Source organism: Microtus ochrogaster, unplaced genomic scaffold (assembly GCF_000317375.1).
Source record: "Microtus ochrogaster isolate Prairie Vole_2 unplaced genomic scaffold, MicOch1.0 UNK5, whole genome shotgun sequence".
Classification (NCBI taxonomy): Eukaryota; Metazoa; Chordata; class Mammalia; order Rodentia; family Cricetidae; genus Microtus; species Microtus ochrogaster.
In genome coordinates this window covers 9,041,477-9,067,165 of record NW_004949103.1, presented here as the reverse complement: position 1 = coordinate 9,067,165, position 25,689 = coordinate 9,041,477, and the positions used below count along the sequence as shown (strand labels likewise).

Here is a 25,689-nt window from a genome sequence, read left to right as displayed (position 1 = left end):
AGGCAGATGAATTCCATAAAATATTGATGTTCAGTGGCTGATTTTAAAAGTAAGGCATGCCTGTTATTTATAATATTATTTGAAAAGAATAAAAATGCTCCTTTGCCCCCAGCATCGGAAGAATTCAAAAAAAAAAAAAAAAAGAATTCTCAAGCTGAAATTTCAGATATGAAGTAAAGACTTTAAAGTCACCAGACAAATGAGAGAAGGAGCCACCATGAATGAGAAGTAGCAGAATTAGGTCAGTAAGTCTGGAGGTCGGTATTAGATCAGAGAGAATATTTTGGGGAAAAAAATGGGTGGAGGAAATTGGCTCTGGCTGTCCTGAAATTTGCTATGTAGATCAGGCCGATCAAGAATTCTCAGAGATCTGTCTGCCCTCAGACTCCTGAGCAGTGGGATTAAAGGCGTGTGCTAAAATACTAAACACATTTAGAACTTTTAGTATGTTTACATAAAGTAAATGGGAAAGAATAAATAAGTGAAAAAGAAATGATTGAGAGTCAAATGAAAGGAAGAAGCATCTAGAACTGGCCAGGATGATTGGAAAATAAACAATTTCTAGGGCTGGAAATACAGCAAGTGGCAGGTAAAGCCGTAATGAATTTCAGTGGGTAGCTACAGTCCCAGTGAACTGCTGGCTTTGGAGGACTCTAGCAGAGAAAGATCATCACGTAGGTTAAAAAGAAGTGGGAGCCATGCTAGAGGGAGCCAGAAGGTCCATCGTACATCTTATTAGAATGTAGAGTTGGGAACACTAAGGAATAATCTCCACATAATGATTGTTAGTATCCTTTATAGCCTTATACATCTGTCTAACTATGGTATATCTTTTCAAGCACAGTGCTTCATTTTCATTTCAGATTTTTTCTTTACAAAAGATTATCAAAAGTGGGATTAAGGCATCAAAGATCCTATTAAAGCTTTTTAGTTCATATTGTAAAATACTTCATAATAGTTCAGTCCTATGTGTTTTCATAAAGAAATGACTTGGCAAGTGATCCTCTATCTTATGAACATGTGTTAAAGACTGAAAAGAACTCCCCTGTGAGTCCTGGAGATTACACTCAGACACAAAGTGCCTTTACCTGCTGAGCTGTCTTGTTGACACCCCCCCGTCCCTGGCTTCTTTTGAGCATTTGATACCAATTTTAGAAGTATTTATTTGGTGATAATTGATAACCCTCTGGGAAGTGACTGAAATACATTCAGATTTGACAATGACACCCGTGAGCCACTGAGAACAGTTAGGTTTGCTCACCACTTCCGACGCCCTCGTGGTCGAGGGTCACATGCTGGTCACTGCTGAACTCTACCTCTTCGATGGGGGCCCTTCCTGTGACAAGCGTAGTCTCAGGGATAGGCAGGAAGACTTCAGCTAGCAAGGTGGTACCACTGTGACCAATAGTTTCATAGACCTGGAACCCAGAGAAGAGACTCAGCCAGCGGCAGTGGCAATAGAGTGTCTCTCAGATATTGGTCTCCATTATTAGGGTTTGTGCTGGGCTGCCCTTCAGTGTGTCATTAGGGTACCAAGGGGACCCTTTTAAACTCCTTTTGTGACCAAGCTGTTGACAGCCTGATTCTGAGTTTTTCTTGTTTCCTGGGATACAGAAGCGTGATAAATTAATATTATCAACATGATAAGATCTGGCATTATCTAGGAGATAATAGCAGATGGTCATATTAAAATATTTATTCAGAAAATCAAGTACGGAACTCTCTGGTCCCAGAGGTTACCTACCAGCCTTTTTAGACAGCGAGGGTGGTGACTTGTTTTTACTGACTTTACGAAGAGAATGATAAGGGGCCCGTGGATGATTTAAAACCATCTTATAACTTCAGTGGCCACAAAATCCTTGGAGGGGGATAGGGATTATAGTTAAGAGACATACCTGAAGCATTAAGCTCTCTGGCCAGTTGAATATTTGCAAATTGAAAATCTGCCCAAAGTGAACTCGGAAATCTGCCCCTAGCGGCCGGCTAACAGTCCTGGACACCTCCTTGCTGTTGAAGACCACTTTTAAGTACACAGAGCGCCTTCTGACATCTTCTCTTCTCGAGACCTCTGCCCTGAAAAGGGAGACCATTCACAGCTGTGGTTAGTGTTAACTTACTAAGGATCACCACACATTTGTTAAGTGGATACTGAACATGACAAGAGAAACAGTGGCAACTCTGTTGGTCACGTCAGCCCCCATTTGACCCAGACAGGGACAGGTCTTAAGGAACTTACTGCAATCAAATGTTGTAACAGGGAACTAATGGGGAAGCCATTGACAGGTACTGAAAAGGGCATGGTGGGGGAAGGGGAGCCGACAAAGTAAGAATTCAATTCCTGCTGAGCTACATCTTCCTCAATTTTCTTAAGTGAGACTTATGTTTGCATATAAAACAAAATTTTAAGTAAACATAACTCCTTGTTCAATGGAATTAATTAAGGGCTGGAGAGATGGCTCAGTGGGCAAGAGTGTTTTCTGCTCTTCTCAGGGACCTGAGTTTGGTTGCCAGCACCCAACAAGCAGCTCATAATGCCCATCACCCCAGCTCTAGGGGAGCCCATCCGATACCCTCTTCTGACCCCCACAGCACCCACACTCGCTGCATACACATGTAGACACATAAACAACAAGAAAATCTTTTACTAAAGGAGTTAAACTACAAGGAACAGTCATGACTTAAGCTAATAGGTTTTACACAGAAAGTCGAGTAGCACATTTTAGCAGTTAGGCGAGGTCCCTTTCCTGACGACCTAAACTTTTCCTTAATGTTTTCACAGAGAAGGTCTTGCTTTTACAGAATCACAAAGCAGTGTGTTCTGGGCCTTGGAGAGGGCCAAAGCATGAGAGCCCTGGAGCCAGGAAGGTGGTCATCAGACCACACCTTTCGAGTGTAGCCTCTAATTGTGTTTGCAGAGATACTGCCAGAAACCACTGGACAATAGCAAATCCAGCCTATTGACAAAAGCGAAAAGTTAGAGTATTAAAGTAAAACACAGATAGAGGGGTTGGAGGTGGTAGTATATCAATGAAATGTTATTGTGTTTAAATATGTAAAACAACATTTATTATTTTAACTGTTTTTTATTTTTATTTATTTGGTTTTTGGAGACAGGGCTCATGTTAAATACACCCGTGCACAGCAGCCAGTGCTACATCCCTCCAGAATGTTTCCTTATCCCTAAGGGAAATTCTCTTGTCGGCATTAAATGGGGTATCAGCTTTTAATGCTTTATATCCCCACAGTGCATATCCAGACATGGAGTCAAGAAGCCAAGAGACACCTCAGCGTTTGTGCTAGCAGGAGGGGGCATGGGGACAGACAGCCACTATGGAGAGCGGGCATGGACTTGCATTGGGGTTCTCCACACAAGTGCTCCTGAGTGATAAGTGGGGTGTAAAGATGGGAGAACCCTAGGAAATCGCCTAAGTAGGCATACGTCAGTAGTTTCACGTGGCCACCTGATGCCTATGTATGGGGGCATGAGTCCTCTGTTCATAGGTGTTGTGTGGTCAGATTATATACATGTATAATATATGCCTTGCCATGTGCTGATGTATGTGCGTGGTTACGGGTGAATATGCTCCAGTGTCATCAATGGTCAGAACATGTATGTACTTGGTACATTCCAATATCATGTATGGTTAGAACATGGTCTTACCTGGGACACTGGTCATTGGGGGTCACATTCCCTGCCAGGCTCAACTCCGGAACCAGCGTGGGCTCCCCTGGCCTCCTCCTGCTGTGGGCTACTCGCTCCCGCACCTGCTCCTCTATGACAGCTGGGTCAGTGAGCTCTGGAGGGATGGGCTTCTCAACCTCCTCCTCAGGAAAGTGTTCCTCGACCTCTTCCTCAGCGGGCTCTTGTGCTGTTTGCTTCTTTTTCTTCTTTTTGGCCCTCTGTTGGGTAAGAAGTGACCTGGCTTCCAAACGGTCTCCAGGACTGTCCTTGAGGAGTGCGGTGCTCAGAACAGTATCTGGGCAGCCCCACCCTGGCTGTCTCCATCCGAAAGTCCCTGTGCCTCAGTTCCTCCAGCATAGAACACCTCCCACCCAAGGCTTCTGAGAGAACATCTGCAGAGCCTGCAGCAGGGGCATCAACACCCTCCATCCCCAGTAGCCGCATGGAAAGGACACACTTAGCATATCCGCTACTGATATAAACAGTACTGTCAATATGGTGTCTGTGCACAGCATAGGGTTGGGGCTGGCTTTTGAACAAACATATATTAACTAGTCAGTCCTTTTTGCCCCCCAGTAAGGGGGTAAGAGAGAGACAGAAGATCCAATAGGAGACCCCCATGTGGCCTGCTGGTCTAGCTTCCCTCCTCCTGCCTCAGGCCTCCCTAGGCAGCCCTACTCTAGGGTGATGTTTTACGAACCTGGGCCTTTCTCCAGGCCTTCCACTGCTGGTGCAATGCCCTGTACTCCTCCATCTTCTTTGTGTATTCTTCTGCATGTTCTTCCAGCAATTCATGGATCTCAGCTTGAATTTCTGATTCATATGCGTCCTCGTCTACTTTCTGGTCAACTTTTTCCCTTTAAGTAAATTTGCAAATTACAAATAGGTAAAGGAGTACATAAATAAGGCATCTAAGGCCATTAAAATTGATCAAATCTCACAAACAGGGTGTAAGTATGGCTAATTCATAAAAGGCCCACCCTTAGGAGAAATCAGGGAAACAGAAATTATACCAACAGATGTTTGACCCCCAACCTGATGACAGGGACACTGGGGAAGGCATTAAGCAATAACACTCCTCTGGAATGCATTTGTAGTAAGAATGTCGAATGGAGAAATGTGCCCTCTAGAACTCAACAGTGTCCCTTCCAGATGTCTGGAAACCTAGGTGCAAGCACACTAAGAGGCAAGTCTGAAAGTGTATACAGCGAAGGTGTGTGTGTGTGTGTGTGTGTGTGTGTGTGTGTGTGTGCACGCATGTGTGTGCATGAGTGGCATGGGTACATATCTAGAAGCCAGAAACAGATAGTATCTTCCACTAATGTTCTCTGCCTTATCATTTGAGACAGCCTCTCTTCCTGAACTTGATCCTCACCAGTTGGCTAGACTGGCTGGCTAGGAACTTCTGGAATCCATCTGTGCCCCCATCCCCACTCCAAGCCTAAAATTCCAGACTCATGCAAGGATGCCCGGCTTTTGCCATGGGTGCTAGGGATCTGAGCTCAGGTCTTAATGCTTATGCTGCAAGCATTCTCTTGACTGAGCCATCTCCTCAGTTTTATAAACAAAACGATAGCTACATACTGTCAATCACTGAAATGCGCAAAACACAGAGGAGTAACTGTATTTATACATTGGTTCTATAAAAGTGAAAGACAAGCAATATTAGAGTGTGTGTTCTTAGGGGTAATACACAGAGCCAGGCATATGATGAGGACAGAAGTCTAAACAGCTGTTACTGCTGCTGGGGAGATGCTCAGGGACTGTCAGGTCCCTGCAGTGCTCAGCCCAGGAAGCAGGTATATGGCTGCTGCTGTTTGCTGGTAGGTTTTAAACTGTGTCTATGTACTGCCCATCTTTCCTGATGTATGGTACAGCCCAATAAGCTGACATCGGAGAAGTCTTACTTTCTCAAGACCAGCTTCAGCGATGTGTTTGTAAACCTCTGGAATTCTCGCAGTGACTTTATCTCTTTCCAAACCTTTATGATGGTCTTAAGCAGTGCCCGATCTTTCTCTTGTTCAGCATCACGCAATTTTCGAGTTTGCCTATGAGATGGAATAATCATGGGCTTGGGTCAGTTGCGTTAGTTTGTGAGATGTTAATAATGCCTCATGGTTGCATATAGAAGTAGACAGCTGCAAGACCCACCCCTCCCTTCTACGTGGGGCTATAAGACTGCAGCCCAGCTTCCTGGTCAACATCAACTTTCTCTCTTCTTCCACGGCTCGACCGCAGTTTCTAGGTAAACGTGGGATTCTTCACTTCTCTAATTAACGCATATGACAAGTTTTTTTCTTGCTAAGAGTTTTCAGTATTCCTAAGAAACTGTTTTGTTAGGAGCTGTGAAAGGAAGTAGAAAAAAAGGCAGCAGGGTGAGATCTGTGTTTTGGAAGCTTTCTTTAATTATTCTCTCTAGCTGAATCCGTACTCAATAAACGAGAGCATCTTTTAAAATTATTTTCCAGACCAGGCTGTCTCCAACTGACAGCTGCCTTTGTAGTGAAGAAAGGAAGGGACTAACAGGAGTGATGGTCATGGATTAAGAATGCTGGCATCCCAGTCGGCAGCCAAGCACTGAGGTCCCTTTGTGTTCGCACAGATCACGAGTTCTGCTCAGAGATGACGCAATGCTGTTCTCTGCTTTGGAGAAATCTCAGTGCTGATGAGAAGAGAAGCAGTTTTGGCTTCAGCTGAGGAGGTGGCATTTGAAAATGCTTTCCTCTTGGAGTCAGTTATTTAACCTGTGTTTTAATTACCTAATGCATTTTAAAGCCCTCTTCACCAATGGTAACCAAATTCGGACCTCAGATTCACTCTAGTGCACCGTAAATCAGCTAGTGGGTTGGTTTAGAACAGGTGCCTTGAGCCAGTCCAGGGTGCAGACACGTATAAAGAAGGCAGTAGCTCTGTGCTCCTGTGCTCTGGCAATTGCAGTTTAACTTAGGACATACACGTGTGTGATGACACGTTGGCATGACATAGGGTCAGCCTATGAGAACATCTCGAGGAAGCCAAGGCAGCAAGCACTGCAGAAATTAGCATCTCCTGTCTGTGGGCAGGCCAGGGAATGACAGTTCTACTTGGAGTGACTTGGCTGTAGACACAATTGTAAGAAGGAAGAAGGTCTAGATGCCTAGTTGTTCAGTAGGTCACGGTGGAAAAGGGGAGGGCAAAGCTTGGTAGCTGTTGTTGGAGAGCCAAGACTCAGGGGTCTCTGATGTCCTTAGAAGACAGGAGAGTGACAGCCTGTTGGGAATTCTGGCTTTGGTGTCTACTAGCTGGCCTTGGACAAGCCATGTCACTTCTCCGTACTCACTGGTAAAATAGGCATGCTAACAGAAGTCACCTCTCAGGCTTGCTGCGAAGATAGGTTAACACTGGTGTTGGGGGCCCTAGCCTGGCCACCGTCCCACAGAAGTCTGTCGTCATCAAAGGTCTAATGTTCCTTTATCCCATTATCTGCTACTTCCCTTGCCTTGGTTTTTTTTTTTTTAAAAAAAAAAACTGAAATAGCAAGTTAGTTTAATGAGTTATGTAATACCTTCAGATTTTTTTTTCTTCTACTTCTTTTTTTCAGGTCCCACAAAATAATTTCTCAGAAATACTGGAAACTTTTCTCAACAACAAAATAAATTGCCATATGAGTTAAATAAGCCAAGAATCCCAGAAGAACATTTAATGAGAAATGGCAGCAGAGCTGCAGAGGAAGAGAGAAGGGCAATTGTTGAGTAGGGCATCTGGTCATTACAATCTTGCGTGGGTCAGCAGGTCTGCAGTGTAGACAGGGTACCCAGGTCTTAGACAGCCTGCAGAACCACTGACCTCTGTGATTCCACAGGAGAGGATGCCTTTTAGAAGAGAAGGTGGGTTTTAAAAGGCTAAAACCACACTCAGGCATTTTTACAGTTCTGTTAGCTAGGCAGAGGAGGTAGAATGGACCAATGGACCAAGGACAATAAGGACAACTACGTCATCACGGAAGGGATTTCTAAACAGCCAATGCAGGTGGGGCTGAGAGTCAACGTCCATGAGCTGAGAGGCCTGCAGAGGTCTCAGGGGCTGCAGCAAAATCTGCCTCAGAGGCAGGTGAGTGAGCGAGGGGCAGGGCCATGAGTGGAGATGGTAAGGATGGGAGTGCTTTGTAGAAATTAGGCCATGGATAAGATTATGATGCAGAGGTTTAGCTGGATGGCACTTGTAGCCCTTGAATTCTTATTTGCTCCAAAGGGAGCACATCTAATGTGAAGCCCTGGTAGAGAGCTCAGATCTCTCATAGCAACACATGGCATCCATGATCCCTGCCTTAGCAACACATGGCATCCATGATCCCTGCCTTAGCAACACATGGCATCTATGATCCCTACCTTAGCAACACACAGCATCCATAACCCCTGCCTACTTTCTGGCTCTGCAACAGAGTCTCAATGCTGCTTTAAAAAGTCAACTTTGAGAAAAAAAAAGTCAAATAGAAAAATGCTTCAGATGGTGCTGTTCCAGGTCAAGTGTACCAACCCAGAACTGGGCAGATGTTAGACTGGGAAGTCCCAGGGGAACTGGGCGACAACCAGCTGGTTTCAGGGATTAAGGAAAGGGCCCACTCCATAATAATATTAATAATAATATTACTATTATAATTATATAAAATAAGAATATATTACTATTATAATGTAACTACATAATAATAATAAATTAAGGAATAGGCCATCGACACAAAGCTAGTTTTTCTGAGTGAAAACTCAAACAGGGCCTGGATCCCTTCTTTTACTGCCTCATGCATGCGGATGCTCGGAAGTTTCCGTCTCTAACGGCTGCGGGGTGACGGTTGTGTTCTGTCCTTGAGGCCTCCTCACATACAGGTCGGCTGTTTTTCAGAGAGATTCATCAGACCAGTTCTCAGGGAAACCGTGACTGTTTTAAAGTCAGCTTTGCCAGGTTTCTCCTAGACTTTCCCCTCCCCCACCTCTCTGTCCACTTCCTCCTCTTCCTGTCTCTGTCTCTCTCCAGCCCATCACTGTTTTCATCCCCACACTACACTAAAACTAAGATTATCCTCATGTAGAGGCCGTGATGATTTAAATATAAGGAATAATTTTAGAAGACCGTGTATGCCTGTGCCTCTGGCATTCTAGAGGCTGAGGCAGGAGGATTGTCACAACTTTGAGGCCAGGCTTGTCTACATAATGAGTAAGACTTTGCTGAACACCCAACATAACTATAACAATAACAATAATACTTTCCATTTTAAGCATACTTTCATCCCTTTCCAGTATATAAACTGCACTAATTCCCACTTGGCGAGAAGAATTTCCAATTCATGCCTAGATTGGAGAAAGAAAAACATACGTTGAAATTCCATGATTTATTACTTTCTGTTCTAAGAATTTGTTCTGTAGAAATACCGACACACTCACACACAGATTTAGGGGGTTTAATTATCGCACAATTTAAATATTAATGAGTAATGCCTGTTACTGGAGACTTCACACTGTACAATAAATGTATTATAATAAATGGTGGCCTTTGGACAATAGAGACAGTTGTGTGGTGAGAGGAAAAGAGCCAAGATACGGGACACATAAAAAATGTGGGTGACAGAATAGAATATGAAAGAATTCTCCAAAACAATAACACGCGTGCACACAGAAACCCACGTGTAAACACTCGCAGCATATGGAACCAGCAAGAAACTGTTCCCCAGGACTTTCCCTGAGGGGGTAGGAATTTCATATTCTGTATTTCCTTATTTAGGAGCAATGATCAGGGCTTTACATTTTGAATTTTAAAATTATGAATAACTCAAAGGAACAGGAAAGTGTAAACACTGAACGTGATGCTGTCACTGCAGCTGCTCTCAGTCATTCAGGTTTTTTTTTTCAATGAAATGTAATGATGACAACTAAAGCCAACCCCCAAACCTTACACCTCTTCCCGCCCTCCCAGAACACAGAATGGGGTGTGTAGCTATTCTGTGTGCAGTTCAGATGTGTCGCCCATGACAAATGAGGATTGTTCATGTGTTCTTACTGCTCCGTGGGCCACACCACAGAAAATAGTCCGTGGGGTCGGTCACAGGCTGCCTTCCAGCTTCACCCATGGGGGAGCATGCTACCAGGCTCATCCATCGTAAATGGCGCTACAGATGTCGGTGTCTGCACAGATGCGATCCCGGTAGCACTGGGTTATCTCTACACCTCGCTTTTGTGAGCAATACTGCACACATCCTGGCACGTGTCGCGCTGTGACACAGCATCGGGGTCCCCAGAGTACACAGCCCTGAAACTCCGGGTTCCAGATGGTGGGCACCTTTTTGTGCTAGACTAATTTTTATTTTTATTTTTTTATAATTCCACATTCGTACTTTTTATTCTTACTCCTTTGGCCTCCATACCTTCTCTGTCTACTCTGTACCCTCCCACAAATTATGTTCATGACCCTCCAAGATCAACCAGGGCCATCTGCATGACTGTGGGGTTGGAGCCTGGTGGCCTCATCTGTGGGTGCCCAACCAAAGACAGTGTTCCCTCCTCTCCCAGAATCTATATATAGCCAACAGTTCAGAGGTAAGGGAGGTAGGGCCTGTGAGCCCCTCCCTCTTCCTTCATTGATTGCTAATCTTTCTTCACATCCTTTTTCCTATTGTTAGACTTGAAATTCTGCATTCGTATGTTAGATCATTAGTATCATTGCTTCATTAGGCAGAAATTCACATGTGAGTGAGTTTTAAAAAGTCTGGAAATAGGAACTGTAAATACACATCTAGTAGGGAAGAAGGGTTGCGTGAAAACTTTATTACTCACCGAATTTCAGATTTATAGTCATTGATGGTTTTCTGGGTTGTGTCAAGGGACTGATGAGATGTCTCTGGGTTCAGTCCAGTCTGAACAGCCTTTCTGAGCGCTTGAAGCTTAGCAAGATAGGGGGAGAAGTTTTGTGTCAGAAACGCGGTCATCCTGAGTGAAATGGTGAGAGCTTCTGTGGACACTCAAGGCTCTGGGCATCTCCTGACTTTCACTGAAACTACCAAATCCAACACTGACAAAGAATTGATGCTTCCATTTCTTATGAATCTGGAATTCTGTGGAACAGTATTTACCCATCTTTGCTCTGGGGCCCAGATAATCAGAATGTTCACTAGAAATATAAATTTTACTGAGTGTCTCAAAAACAAATTTACTTTCAAAGATAACCCCGGGTCTTTCAGGGTTCTTAACACATACTAGTGTTCTTTTGATATGAAGAAATCGCAAAGCTGGAGGGAGGATTATAGAGTAGCCACTTATGCAGACAGTAGGTTTTAAGGTCAGGGCAGAAATCTAAAATTGTCTGAAGCCACAACTGCCAGGAGACATTCTCCTTTTTGTGCAGATTTTCCCAGAGTGTAGCACTCAAACACAGGTCAGCTGCTTCAGCTGGAGCAGAGGAGGAATGTCTCTAAGGACAGATACATTTCCAAGGCACTAACGGTCTCAGGATCCAAGATCACTTTATCACGTAATAACTGTGAATCATATGATATCCACTCCTCATGGATGGAGTCACTAGTAGCACACACAAGCCTTCCTCTTCAAGGCAAATGTGTGCGGCAGAATTTGGGCTCCTTGACGGCACGCCATCTGTATTTTCCTGTAATAGCAGAATTTGGGTTCCCTGACTGCATACCATTTGTACTCTCCTGTAATAGGTAACCCCAAATTTTCACCTTGATAAGATCTAGAATCACGTGTTGGCATCTGGGCATGTGTGTGTGGGATTCTCTTGACCAAGTTCATTGGGATGGGAAGACCCACCTACTGTGGGCAGCACCATTCCTTAGACAGAGATCTTGAACCGCACAAACTGGAGAAATGGCTAGGTACTAGCCAGGATGCATCTGCTGCTCTCTGTTCTGGATAATGGATGCAATCAGTTGCTTCAGTTTAAGTTGCCTCCTAAACTTGCTCACCATGAAGGACTGTATCTTGAATCATGAGCCAAAATTATCTCTTCTTTAACTTACTCTTGTCTGGGCATTTAATCACAGCAACAGGAAGAGGAAGTAAAACACTTTCCTTTTGCCTCTAGGTAAAATAGTGTTATACATCCTGGACAGGGAGAACACGTGACATAAGGGACAGAAACATTTGATTTTAGAGGGGTCCTCACTAGATTAATCAGAATAAGCTTCCCCATTGACAACAAACATGGACAACACAAGTACCTTATCTGTGAGAAATTTCGTCTTGTTTCTTTGCTGTCTTGCAAGGTATTGGTCATACAGCTGGGCCAGCTTGGATGCCAAAACATGCTCTCGGCTAAAACAGGGATGGTGAGAGAAGATTAAACCCGAAATATCGATGTCCAGTTGGAAATTTCCAGGAGGGTCTCCAGATCCAATCATACGCTGTCTACTGTGGACATACTTCACTGCCTGTCAAAGAGAGCAGACAGAGGTCAAAGCACAGCGTTCTCTTGTCCTGGAAGGAAAGGCAGATGCAAACTATCATGGATCTTTCCATGTGGACTTTCCTGTTTCTTGAAGTCTTGGGTTCTGCTGATGACCTTGACAATATTTTCTAACGTGAGAAGTGTATGGTTCATTGCAAACCAGTCATTATTTGGTTCACAGATGCCCCCTGGCTTGTAACAAGGATTTTAAGATCTGTAGCATGTAAAATAACATAGGGAGAGGGGTGGAGAAAACGGAACCCATTGTGCGGAAAACAGCAAGGGAATCCCTTGGTGTATAGTGTATCATATTGGACTGTTTTCCTTCTAGAACTTCTCCAAGACATTTCCCACCAGTCACCACTGATTATTGGAGCTGGTGAGCATCGCGTGTGCTCACACTCTCTCCTGGTTAGTGACAGACTGCTGTCAGGCGAGGCTGCTTTAGGAAAGAGTACCCAATGCTTTCTGCAGAGGTGAGCTCTGATTTCTTCACTGTTGTTGAATAAATGAGATGATACATATGAAGAACTTGGGAGCAGGTCTAGCAATCCACAAAATGCCAATTAAATCCCCCCCCCAGCTTCTTGTCTCTACAGGTGAAGAGAGGGAGCCTCAGAGACGCTATGGTTTCCAGAAACTCTCAGAGCAAGTTTGGTGAAGTTAGCATCCCATCATCGACATATCAGCCCTTTGTGTGATACTGTTCATATACAGACCACAACAGAAGACAGGCAAAAGGCAAGGGATGGGGTCTTCCTCTCTAGTAGGAAGAGAGGTGGGATCTTTGAGATTTAGTTCTACCATGTTCCTGGAAACCTTCCATGCTTGATGAAACTGAACCTGAACTTAAGGCAGGGACCATCAGCAGCTACTGGAACACAGGCTAATGTAGATTTGGGGAATAATGCTTATTTTGAAAGGTACTGAGGAATAGTTAATATCTTCCTCTTCAAGATTATGATATTTTATAGCACAAAATCATTTTTATAAGGATGTTTAAAAATGAAAGGCCTGATGAAAGAAGGAGGGAGAACTAGGTGGGAGAAAGAAGGGGTTTCGGGAGTGTCATGGGGATAAATATGAGCACAATACATTGCATGCAGTTTGAAATTCTCAAATTTTTAAGGTTTCTTATTAAGGGTACACTGAATGTCATTTTAAAGGAGAATCTGGATGCTTTAGTGACTAAATATAGAACACATTATATTGAGACTCATAAGAATCCACAAACCTTAAATGTACACCAATAGCCTGCTCTTCTAGAAGAAAATTATAGAATTGCACACACACACACACACACACACACAGAGAGAGAGCGAGAGAGAGAGAGAGAGAGAGGCAGTACACACATGGTGTAGAGTTCCCTTTTCTCTTCTTCCTTCTTAGTTAGCTGTGGAATAACATTACAGCGTGGCTCTCTAATGCCAGACTCCCCTCTTTTGCACATTCCAAACCTCATCTTGACAGGCAATGGTCTTCTTTCCTTCTAAGTCAGCTGCTACTTGATGCTGGACTTCACTGGACTGCAAACACCCACCGGTCTTTGTTGAATAAAGAGAACGATGCGTGCAAAGTGCTGCAAGACTCCACATGATTGACAGGTGCCCTTAAACATTTCCCCTTAGTCACCCATTTCTACAGATGAAGACACAGAGGCCCAGAGACACACAGCAATTTGCCCAAGGTCCCAAAGCAAGTTCAGGGTAGAGTCGGGGCTAGATTCCATTGCTTCTGGCCTGAAGCTGGCATCCCTACTTGAGCCATGCGAAGGAATTCAGCGTAGAGAATACTGATTGTGCTCTCCACAGGCAATACGGGATGGGGCACCAATTCTGCCTTGGCACTCACTTAGCCTCAAAACTTGTAAATAAAGCATTTATGCCACATCAATCATATAGTTTTCCAGTTAATGTAAATAGCTTCTAAAGCTCCTTCCTGCAAAAGAATCGAGCAACTGTTCTTAGACCAACACCCCCTCCTCGCTGCCAACTTCAGTCTGTGTCTGCTGCATTAATCATCAATGAACCTGGAAAAATGCATGGAACTGAGAGGTGGCAATGAAATCCACACAGTCTTCTGACCACTCAGAAAATCTGCGTTAATTATAGTGATTTTGCTGTATTAAGACAACTGCACAACTAAATGTCAATCACGGATGTGATGGGCGTTTTCTCTCTGGCTGCTAGTTCTGTCTCACTGTTCTCTCCCCATGGGAGTTTCCAGAGTTAAGCCACTCGGGGTGTGGTTCTCAGGTTCCAGCCTGTGTTCTTGGGATGAGTAGGAGCCTGTGGTGGAGTGTTGTTATGATCTTGTAATGTTGCCCTGGGCAATGCCCCATGCATTCCTTTTCCAACTCAGGATGAGCTCATGGCCCAGTAACTCCTGCTCAACTCTCTACCTTAAGTTCAGCTGTTCAGAATCCCTAACCCTCACTGTATTAGGAGGAAGAAATCCTGGATCTTGTCTTCTCCCATCTGTCTATATTTCTTATAGGCTGAGAACTATCATGAAAGAAACAGCAACAATTTCCCCAAAGGAGGGAGTATTTTCAGACTGTATTTCAAGTTGTGAAGCTGACCTGATTCTTCATTTGAAAACCAAAGAGCAAGGCTCTAGAGGAGATGCTAGTGGGCGATCTGCGGGTATTCTCAACAGAAGCTTAAAGAGAAATATATATAGCTTACAAATATAAATAAATATAAAGATATATAATATAGGGCAGGAGAGATGGCTCAGAGGTTAAGAGCACTGACTGCTCTTCCAGAGGTCCTGAGTTCAATTCCCAGCAATCACATGGTGGCTCACAACCATCTGTATTGAGATCTGCCGCCCTCTTCTGGCCTGCAGGCATATGTGCAGGTAGAACACTGTATACACAATAAATAAGTATTTTTTTAAAAAAGGAAAAAATATAATACAAATATAAATTATGTATATATATATTACATTGAAGGACTAAAAAATAAGTTTCTACTGTCCTGAGAAAATAATAATGAAGCTCAAGAGCAGACCTCAGGTAGATCCCACATCTTCTCTTCCAGATCTTCCTGGAGACCATCCCATTACCGGGTCCTTCTCAGGGACCATGCTCCTGTCTCCTCACACAAGGCACAAAGGCTAAGGGCAGGCTGAATGCTGCTAGCTCTGGATTCCCAAAACTTAGTACAGGTAGTGCAGATTAGACTTCCAGTTAACGACAGAACAGCGCAGAGGGGTGAAAGGAAGGAACAGGGCTATGGCGGTGGCTCTTCAGTAACTCTAGCCCAAGCGTCCTCAACCTTCCTAATGCCGTGGCCCTTTAATGCAATTCTTAGTGTTGTGGTAACCCCCTAACCATAACGTTATTCCCGCTGCTACTTCATAACTGTAGTTTTGCTACTGTTATGGATCACAATGTAAATCTGTGTTTTCCTGTGGTCTTAGGTGACCCCTGTAAAAGAGTCGTTTGACCCCCAAAGGGTTGTGACCCACAGGTTGAAAACGACTACTCTAGCCCACTTTGCTACTATCATCAGAAAAACTGCATTTCCTGTTATGCTTGTCCTATTTGGTATTTTTAATTTTAGACTTGGATTGGTCCCCCTTAACATGCGTTAAGTTGCATAGTTTGCCAAGGAGCTTACTTTGCCAGAAGTTTAACTGTTTTTCTTCATGTATCTGTTTGTATTTCTCTATCATTAGTGACTTCAATCTAGAAGCTGTAGGTTATTTCACTTTAAAACAACTATACATTTGTTCTTTGTAATGAAACACATTCAGAATAGCAGGGCTACACCATAACTACTTTCTAAACGTAACCCCCAAATTACCCTCTGTATGGACATGCATCCATCACTGGAATTGACAGTCTAGTGGTTCAGTGTGACTCACAAACGGGAGTGTGGCTCTGCTGGGGGACGGTGGCTCTGCTGGGGGACGGTGGCTTTGCTGGGGGACGGTTTCTCTTGCTGGGCCAGTGAGCATCTGAGGTGGGTCCTTTCAGTGCCAGGCGTCAAGAGTCCTTGAGGAGCTCAAGGAATTGCTGATTCCTGATTCAGCAGTGGAATGCATTTCTCTCATCTGATAAGAAAACTAAGCCAGACCCCCCCCAAAAAAAGCTCCTTGGCACAAGAGACAGCTGAGTCCCATAATGAATAGAAAACAAGACATTTCTGAATATACCTGTTCACAGAATTCTGTTGTTGTTGTTGTTGTTTGAGACATGGTCTCTCTGTGTAGCCTGTACTGTCCTGAAACTAGCTTTGTAGACCAGGCTGGCCTCGTACCCACAGAGATATGCTTACCTCTGCCTCCTGAGTGCTAGGATTAAAAGTTCGTATCACCGCACCCAGCTCTTTCTCTTTTTAAGTGGGTTATTTCAGATAGTTTGTTACAGAAAAGGAAAATTGACTAAGGCCATCGCTGTGTGCACCTCACACTTCCTGCATTTATTCATCCGTATGATGGCCGGGGAGATTGGTTTCCTCTTTTAGGTTACTCTCAATATTCTGCAGCAGTTGGAGTGAGAGGGGAGGGGGAAGACGTCAGAGAAAACACACGTACAGCCAGGAAGACTCAGTTTCAAGGGATCTATCATACAGCGTGGAGCTTTAGTGGTGGCATACTGTATTCTTGAAAAGTGTAGGAAAAGTACCTGTTACGCACTAGCAGCACAAAAAAGCAACCGTGAGGTAGTCGCCTAGTAATGTCAGAGTCTACCATTCTACAATGTATTTATTCTGCAAACATCATGCTGGACATGAGAAAAACATACAGTGTTATTTGTTGGCCTGGTTAGTTTTAGCTGTCAACTTGACGCAAGCTAGAGTCACCTGAGTGGACTCTAGAGCCACTCAGGAAATGTCTAGGTCAAATTGGCGTATGAGTACGTCTGTGGGAAACTGTGTTGATAGTTAACTGGTACAGGATGGGTGGTGCCATTCCTGGGCAAGTGGTCCTGGGCTATAAAAAGAAGCTAACTGAGGAAGACCCTGTGAGCCATCAAGCTCCATGGATCGGTACCCACATCGGTACCTGCTGAACTCCCCTGGTTGTGAGTGAAACTCCTGGTCTAAAGGAATGCTGTGTGGAAGCAGGAAGGCCTGCCTTCAACAAAGCTCCTGCTTGCGTTCCTGCCCTGACTATCCTCAGTGATGGACTAGGACTTGGGGATGTACACCAAAGAAATCCTTCCTCCCCAGCTTGCTTTTGGAAAGAGTATTTATCACAACGATGGAACGATACTAGAATATCTGCCAATTTAAACTAATCTGAGAAGGGAGTATTGTCCTTCTCTAGCCACGCCTCCACCCCCCTCCCCCACTGGGTACAGGTCCCTGCTGGGAGAGGGGAGGCAGGGCCTCTGGCTGTGTGGGCTTAGTGGTCTCCAGGAGATTGGTATAGTCTCTTTGGCACTCCATGAGTTTTAGCAGCTCAGCTTATGTCTACAGGTGGAAGGTCATCCACATGAGATGGAATGGGACCTTCTGGTCTTACGTCCTGGCGGCATTCTCCTGGTGCAAGTGACAATCTGATCCCTTAACTGCGGTACATGTCCACATAAGCTTAGAACTGCTCAGAGGGACGGGTCGGACTTGCTAGCTCCCAAAGACTGTCTCTTTCACTGCTAACTACCCCAGTTTTCTATTTTTAACCCAGTTTAGTGCTTCATTATGTTAGTGTTTCATGCTGAGACGGCCGCCTGGATGAAGAGACGGGCCCACAAGTGACAAGACGGTACGTTTCATGCTGTCTTGAGTACTAGTTGCATCATGCATCTTGTGATAAGCAAGTAGGAGATAAGTAGACAATAAGTCCCCCCTGTCTAGGACCTGTGTAAACCTGCTTTCAGGATCACACTCCACACAAAGCAGTGTTCATTAATACCTGCCTATAAAGGTTTGAAGTGCAAAAAGAGGCTGGGTCATTTCAGCACTCATAAGACCTGGGGTTGTGGGCAGTATTATCATTCCTGCTTTTCAGTGAAGGAGAGGCTCAGAGAGCAAAGGAATTGCGCAGAGCTGTACCTCAGGTGGTTTGCTCAGACACTCTGGGCGAAGCCTGAGTCTACGCCACCCATCACTCCACTTCGGGGAATGGTCTCCATACTACCATTCTGTTACAGTCCATCAGTATGGAAATACTTCAAATTTTAAATGATGGCAGGGTTTATCCCTCAGAGTATGGAATGCTCTAAGTTTGGTCCCAGGGGTGTTGCTGTTTGCTGACACAGCAGATAAACATTTGCCAGGTGGCAGATGGTGGCTTGACTGTAGTGGCACTGTCCTGGGAAGGGATTCATGCTGGTCACATGGAGCAGGCCAGTTTTCAAAAGATGAGGTATTATTGATGGAGGAAGGTCATTGTTTAAAAAAATAAAGAAACTGCCTTGGCCCATTTTATTGGTTAGAACATAGGTGGGTGGAGTAAACAGACCAGAATGCTGGGAGGAAGAGGAAGTGAGCTCAGAGACGCCATGCTCCCCTCTCCCGGGCAGATGTGATAGCTCTGCTCTCTGAGGCAGACGCATGAAGCTCAGACCCAGGATGGACGTAGGCTAGAATCTTTCCCAGTAAGACTGATGCTACACAGATGATTAGAGATGGGTTGATCGGAATATGAGAATTAGCCTGTAAGGGCTAGAGTTAATGGGCCAAGCAGTGTTTAAAAGAATACAGTGTCTGTGTAATTATTTCGGGGCATAAGCTAGCAGGTGGCCAGGGTGCTGGGGACGCAGCCCCGCCGCTCCTACTACAACATATTATAAAACAGGCCCTGCCACTTTGGTTTGTCCGTGTGGCTTCCGTTATCATCGCATTAGCTTTCCTACCTATGTTCCCATCCCTGTGGTGGCATCTGCCCCAAGGCTCACAGCAGAATGAAGTAGTTGCCATGATCTTTGACCCTAGGACTGTGAGATAAATAAACCTCTTTTCTTAGTGATGCTCCAAGCTTCAGATATTTTGTCATGGCAGCACATATGCTCTCACTTAGTCTGCACAGAATTGCTAAGAGATAGACACGATTGCCAATTCCATATTATTATAGGCCAAGAATCCAGGCACAGGAAGAGATTGAGGACCAGCTTCATTCAATGAGTGTTAAATCAAGGACCCAAGCAGGCAGTTTGGCAGAGCACTTCAGATGGGAGAGTAAAAGGGACGTCAGGATAGTAAGTGTCCCTTAGACCAGAAAAAAAGGAAAAGGAAGAAACAGTCTTCTAGTACATGTAACTAATAAAAAGAACGGAAGGGGCAGATGAAATGGGAAAATAAGAGCAGCTACCTTGATTACATACATAAAGATACTGACAGTGTCCTTCCTAGTCAGGACTCCACGCCTGTGTGAGTTGGGATCAGGTGGGCTCCTTGGGCTTCCTGGGTGAGGTGACGACTTATTTGAACAAGAGCTAAGTGGAATGGTATGAACCCAACTCAAGCTATTTAGTAAGCAGGGCAGCTTCAGTTTCACCCATGAACAAGAGATTAAAGTAAACAGGACATGCATACCTTCTTGTACAAAGTCTCCAGTTCGGCCTTGGTGTTTTGCTCCCGCGTGGACAGGGATGGCCTTGAGGGATAAGGCTTGATGGGGCTAGGAAGTGCTAGGATTCTGCCGTCATCTCCGAACCACTTCCTCCCCTGTGGATGGAGCAGAGAGAAGGACCATATTCCTTTATATCTGGGCAGAAAACAGTTTGTGAAACATTGGCATACAATTTTTGTTTCAATTATATATTTCATGTGTCACCTTGAACAATCCTAAAAGTTTCTGTATTCATGAAATCGATTCTTCACTAACACCCCCACTTAATAAGTTATATTTAAGATAAGTAACTGGACTGGGTACAGTGGTGTATGTCTCTAATCCCAGCACTTGGGAGGCAGAGGCAGCCAGATCTCTGAGGCCAGCCTGGTCTGTAGAGGGAGTAATAGGACAGTCAGGGCTACACAGGGAAATCCTGTCTTGAAAAATCAAGGGGGAAAAAAACAAGGAATTAAATGCTTAACAAAAATCTTATGTTCTCTTTGTTAAAGACTTAAGGGTGGCAAACCCAGAATTGAGATAATTTTCTATGTTGGCAATTAAAAACTTTTGGGACTAGGGAAAATGTCGGCACCGAGGTGGCAGGAGACGTGCTCTGATCTGTTGAGAGGCGGTGTTGTTTGGGGGGGAGGGGGTCTCAGAATGTACTGAGAGGCAAAAGACGAAAAGCAAAACCAGAATGAACCAGATCCTCTTGACAAACTATAGAGGAAAAGAGTCTGGCGGATGACACTCGGCGCCGGGTTCCTCTGGGGTGTGAGGTCTCCACTCACCGGCTCTTGTATCAGCAGTCTGTTCTCCATGATGTTCTCATTGGTGCGGGCCACCTCTGGTCTTGCCCCGATATAGAGACCTTCATCTTCCAGGAATCGGGGCTGCAGCACGTTCTCAGGAAGCTTCTTGTAGGTCGGCACTAGGGAGTTCACAAATAAACACAACAGGCATGAGCGCCAGCCTCTCCCTATGAACAGCCACTGGGAGATTCCACTTATGGAGAAAATGCCTTTTCCAAATTAATCTCTAGAAGTAGAACCGAGGAAAAGAGGATCGTGTTAATTTGCAACATCATATAGACCCGTGTACTTAAGACCCAGAACCTAAATAACTCAGAGCCGAGCTCAGCAGAGAGGTGTGCTGAGAACCTGACATTCAGAGCCAAGGGCTGGGGTATGGGAGTCTGAGCTACTGTTTTTCAGCCTAGTGAATTCAGGCCAGGCACTTGGAGCTCTTTTCTTTTGTACAAGAACTCATAGCTTTTCCTTCACTGGGTTCCTGGGAGGATTAGATGACATCAAGTACAAGGAAATGCTTTGCAAACTAAAACGCTCACAGCCTGGTAATTCAGAGAGATTGGGGCCGACATAGGCAAGGACCTGGGGCTGATGCCAGGCACAGAATACAGGACGTCTCTCTGAGCAAAGTGATAGTGACCTGGATTATTGGTGCACTCTGTCAGAAAAAAGCAGATCTTTGCTGAGAACCTCCTAGTGATGGACGTTCATGTAACTCAGGGCTCCAGGACAGGTTGACGCTGTCTAGAGTCACTGAGGTGGCAGTGGGAGCAACAGGTAGCCACAAGGGGCAAGGGCTAAAGGATGACACTAGAGACTGACATCTGGTGACGAGACATAGGGTTGATAGGCACTTAGGGAGGGGCGGGATGAACTCAGGGTACAAGAAGGAGTCTGTTCAGTTGCAGACACTTTGCCACCCTAGTGTTGGGAGGTGGATGTGTTCTGCAGGAGGGTGCACCTTGCAAGGGGAGGACACGTAAAGCCATTCACAGGAACTACACACTAGTTCCTTCAGAGATGTATGAGGTTACAATGGAGCTCAAAGTTTTCTGTTCCAGGTGTCCCTGGACTTGACCTCGAGTCCCTCCAATATCAGCAGGGGTTCTCTTAGGAGTCATGGGCTTTACATGTATGTGAGGCTATGTCACCTGGGTTTGTGTAAGTACACAGTGAGATGTTCACACAATTGTAAAGTCTCAGAATGCATCCCAACCTTCAGCCAGGTATCACTGTGCTGAAGTTTGTGCATACTGGGAAACAAACATGCTCCCAGAATGCCATGGTGTAGCGAGAGGGACACAGGGTAGCAGGGAACCATTCAGATCCCAGGGAGAAGCTTGGGGCTCTGTGCTGGGGAGGTGCTCTAGCAGGGCTTAGATTCTGTCAAGGCTGTGGGGCCTGCTGCAGCAGAGTGGACTAGAGAAGACAGAAGAAAAGGCAGGATGGGATGGTTTTCAGGTCAGGAGGGAACCCTTACAGGACTCATAATTATCTTACTCTGAATGACAAGAAATCCCATGCTGTCTTGCCTGTGTGTGGCCATCAAACACTGTATTTCCTATATATCCCAACCCCTCAAACTAGAAATACCCATTTCTAGAAAACACTTCTCTGGTCCTCCAAAAAGATGGGGCAAGCTTCTTTATCATTCTTTATTCATCTAAGACATTTGTTCATGCAATAAAATGCTCATTCATACTAAACACCAGGTCAGTGCTAATCTGGTAGCCCCTAAGTTTTTGTTAAAATAGTGTCGACTGGCCGGGCGGTGGTGGCGCACGCCTTTAATCCCAGCACTCGGGAGGCAGAGACAGGCGGATCTCTGTGAGTTCGAGACCAGCCTGGTCTACAGAGCTAGTTCCAGGACAGGCTCCAAAGCCACAGAGAAACCCTGTCTCAAAAAACAAAAAAACAAAAACAAAAAAATAGTGTCGACTGCTCACCCAATCAATTTATCCTTATTTGTCACGGATATCCTACTGTGTCAGCAAGAGTAAAGTGGGGATGGCACTTTTCCTGCACCCCATAAAAACCGCTGTTGTGTACAACAGCAACAGCCGTGGAACAGAGGCTATCGCACTGGGACATTCAGGAATATTGTCTCCTCAGTGATGCACCAAGTTATCATTTATGCAACTTCTTTTTCTTCCTTTCTTCAGCCAAGGCACTAAAGGAGCCCGCTCCTGGTTGAAGTTTGCTCTCCACCCCTGCTTGGCCACAGAGCTGGTGTTTGTGTGTGCTCAGGTGAGTGTGAATGTGTGTGCATTAAGTTTCTGAGATGGGATGGGACCTCTCACGGAACCTAGGGCTCACCTGGCCTAGCTGCTGGGATCCACCTGTCTTCACTTCCCAGCACTGGCATTATCGGCAGGTGCTACTGTGCCTGGCTTTTTACATGAATGCCAGGACCCAAACCCGGGCTGTCAAGCTTGCATGCCAAGCATTATATCCACTGAGACATCTCCCCAGCTCCCAAAGATGGTTGTGAATGAGCACCTCACATTCAAACCTAGAATCAGCTCTGGAAAGGGTCGTCTTTTTGTGCCAGGCATATTCCATCTGCAGGATGTGAAAGCATCCGAGCTGAGCATGGAGAGAAAGAGTGAGTACCTGCCAGCCGACTAGGGGTGAAGAGGATTTCTTTTTCCTTCTGCAGGCGAACGTGGGCACTTTCGTATTCTGCGGCTCTGACCGATACAAAGTCATGGGCTGTGGGATCTAAGCCCAACAGGAAGTCCTCGGCATCCTTACCATTAAGCAGCTCTTCCTCTTCCTGCACAACATTGAAAAGTGACAAGAAAACGTTCCACCAAGATTCTTAGCAGACGTGGGGAAAGAATTCCTAATACTGAACCCATGAAACTTAATACATCTTACAGCACAGTTGGATTTTCCAGGCTGGGGAAGATGGGTAAGTGGGTGGAGGTGCTTACTATAAAAGCATGAGGTGTGGAATAAGTGAATCTGTAGTTGCAGTACTCCCAAAGGGTCACTGACCAACCAGCCTGCCACACACATGGACAGACATCATGGATCCTGTCTCAAGCAAGGTGGAAGGGGATGGGAGACTCTGAAAACCTCTGGCCTACACACAGGGACTGTGGAACAAACCTACCCACATTCACACACATGAATACACACACGAATACACACACGAATACACACACACACACACACACACACACACACACAGTGTATTTCCTTTGCTTCAGATGAAGGTGACCTATCATATTTTTTCATATTTCACAGGTGAGTTTTCATTGGTAACATTTGCTATTCCACCTGGAAAACTGAATAGCAGAGGAAGCCAACTAAGAAGTGGTAACCCAAACAACAGTAATCCTGAAATTAAGTGTCTCACAGCCTTTGAAGAAGCTTATTTGATAACATTTACTTAAAGAACCTGGGCTCCGAGTTAGATAACAGAATAATTTATACTTAGGGGTGGTACTTGGCACAAAAATGGACTCTCTTGTAAGGCTGTGGGAGAGAGGCAGCTCTGTCTCATTGGCCTTCTGGAGTAAAGTCCTCTGAGTATGAAGTACAGAGAAAACACTGCGCAAAGTCCAGCAAGAAAACCCTCAAACCATGGTATTTCATTTCTCCCCTCACAAGAAAAGACCAACAGATTTAATCAAGACTTTGCTTCTCAATCTGTGGACTGCGACAAGGGTTGCAGAAAGGCAAGTGAGGCCAGTTCTCATGGCATCCTGGTCCTCCTCCTTCCAACCCAGGTACGGGTGAGCATCCTCGTGGAATGGTGTAGACTCCTCCCCTGCCCTTTCTCCGTCATCTGTCTTCCCAGACCCCCCCCCCCACCGCCATCACTGTACAAGATACCGTTTTCTCTGTTGTCTCTTGTACATGAGTTCCTTCTTCTCCTTCTTGGTCCTCTTGATGAGCTCTGGCTCCACCCTTTGCTTGAGTTTTCCCCTCTGATTGCTCTGGTTCAGGATCAAAGTTGAAAGTAAAGAAGTTATAGGCCTCTTCTGCAGAGGGGAAGCCGGGAGGGAGCTGAAGAGAAACAGACAGCAAGCAGCTTAGATGGGGAAACTGAATGAACCCCACCCACACAGTTAACTGACGCTGGCTTGAGCTAGGGCAGCTCGGGGAGGCCTGTTGACTGTATTGTCTTTGCTGGAGGTTAACTGAATTATAGGTCATGGATTTTAACAAGTGCAGCAAGCAGTGGTTGAGTATTTAAAATAAGTAACTAGTATTACCTTTAAAAATACTATTTTATGTGTACGATGAGTATTTTGCCTGCATATATGCACACAATTGCATGGAGTGCCAATAGAAGCCAGAAGAGGGCATTGGATTCCCATGATCGTGAATAGCCATGTGGGTGCCAGAAACTGAATCTGGGTCTTCTAGAAGAATGGTCAATGTTCTTAGTTGCTGAATCATCTTTCTCCAGCTCCACTTAAAAAAAAAATGAACAATTCCATCCCAGTACTCATAAAAATGTACTAGTAAAAAAAAGTAATAGCTTCAGGAAAGATAATTAAGGCATCAAACAGTATACTCATTGTTCTGTGGACCAATGCAGAGATAATTTTGTTTAATAATGAGAAGTATGGATCTCTTCATTTTTTTAACAGGTGACAGTTATTGTTTTGGTTTTGGAGTTGGTACCCCCATTCCTTCCTCATTATGAAAGTTGGGGAGCAACCTCTCATCTTACTGTGTCCTGCCCTCCTTGCAGCCCCCCTTCCTCCCCACAATGGGGCAGTATTTTAATCTTGCCTCCAGGACTTTAAAAGTAGAAATCCCTGATCCTTCCCCTGCCCCGCCCCCCAGCACCTCTCTGGCATGCAGAACTGCAACAGGGATCAGCTATGTGGATATGCATCTGGGCTTAGAGATTTCTGAAAAGCAGAAAGAAACATGATTTTAAAGACAGACTTTCTAACCTGGGGTTTTGACTTGATTTTTCGTACAGAATCACGGAACTTAAATCTTGCATGGCTCTGGGGGTTATCTTCTTGTTGAGTCCCTCCTATCTCTTCACTTGGCTTTATAAAGGGGAAAATGACATATTAAAGCAAAAGAAATCCAGAAATTAAGGTTATTCTAAATTTTCTACGTTGAGGATTAGCCTTTGTGTTGGCTTAGCTGTTACCTTGACAGAACCTGGGATTAGTGACCTGGGAAAGAGTCTTAGTGTTTAGAGTCTAGATCAAATCGGTGCCCGAACATATTCTCTCTCTCTCTCTCTCTCTCTCTCTCTCTCTCTCTCTCTCTCTCTCTCTCTCT

The 25,689-nt window shown here is 44.9% G+C and overlaps 1 protein-coding gene across 3 annotated transcripts in view; it reads right to left on the bottom strand.

Moving 5' to 3' along the window:
• Window positions 1-25,689, bottom strand: part of Cc2d2a (coiled-coil and C2 domain containing 2A) — a 76,543-nt gene that overhangs the window by 31,308 nt on the left and 19,546 nt on the right. For all 3 annotated transcript variants that reach the window (XM_005365982.3, XM_026788666.1, XM_026788667.1), the window contains 12 exons: window positions 25,347-25,448; window positions 24,271-24,444; window positions 23,041-23,203; window positions 20,410-20,549; window positions 19,600-19,731; window positions 11,883-12,092; window positions 10,483-10,589; window positions 5,590-5,730; window positions 4,383-4,539; window positions 3,662-3,900; window positions 1,896-2,073; window positions 1,262-1,418 (listed from right to left, as the gene is read on the bottom strand). In XM_005365982.3, the coding sequence (XP_005366039.1) occupies window positions 1,262-1,418; window positions 1,896-2,073; window positions 3,662-3,900; window positions 4,383-4,539; window positions 5,590-5,730; window positions 10,483-10,589; window positions 11,883-12,092; window positions 19,600-19,731; window positions 20,410-20,549; window positions 23,041-23,203; window positions 24,271-24,444; window positions 25,347-25,448 (1,900 nt within the window). The remainder of the gene's footprint in view (window positions 1-1,261; window positions 1,419-1,895; window positions 2,074-3,661; window positions 3,901-4,382; window positions 4,540-5,589; window positions 5,731-10,482; window positions 10,590-11,882; window positions 12,093-19,599; window positions 19,732-20,409; window positions 20,550-23,040; window positions 23,204-24,270; window positions 24,445-25,346; window positions 25,449-25,689) is intronic.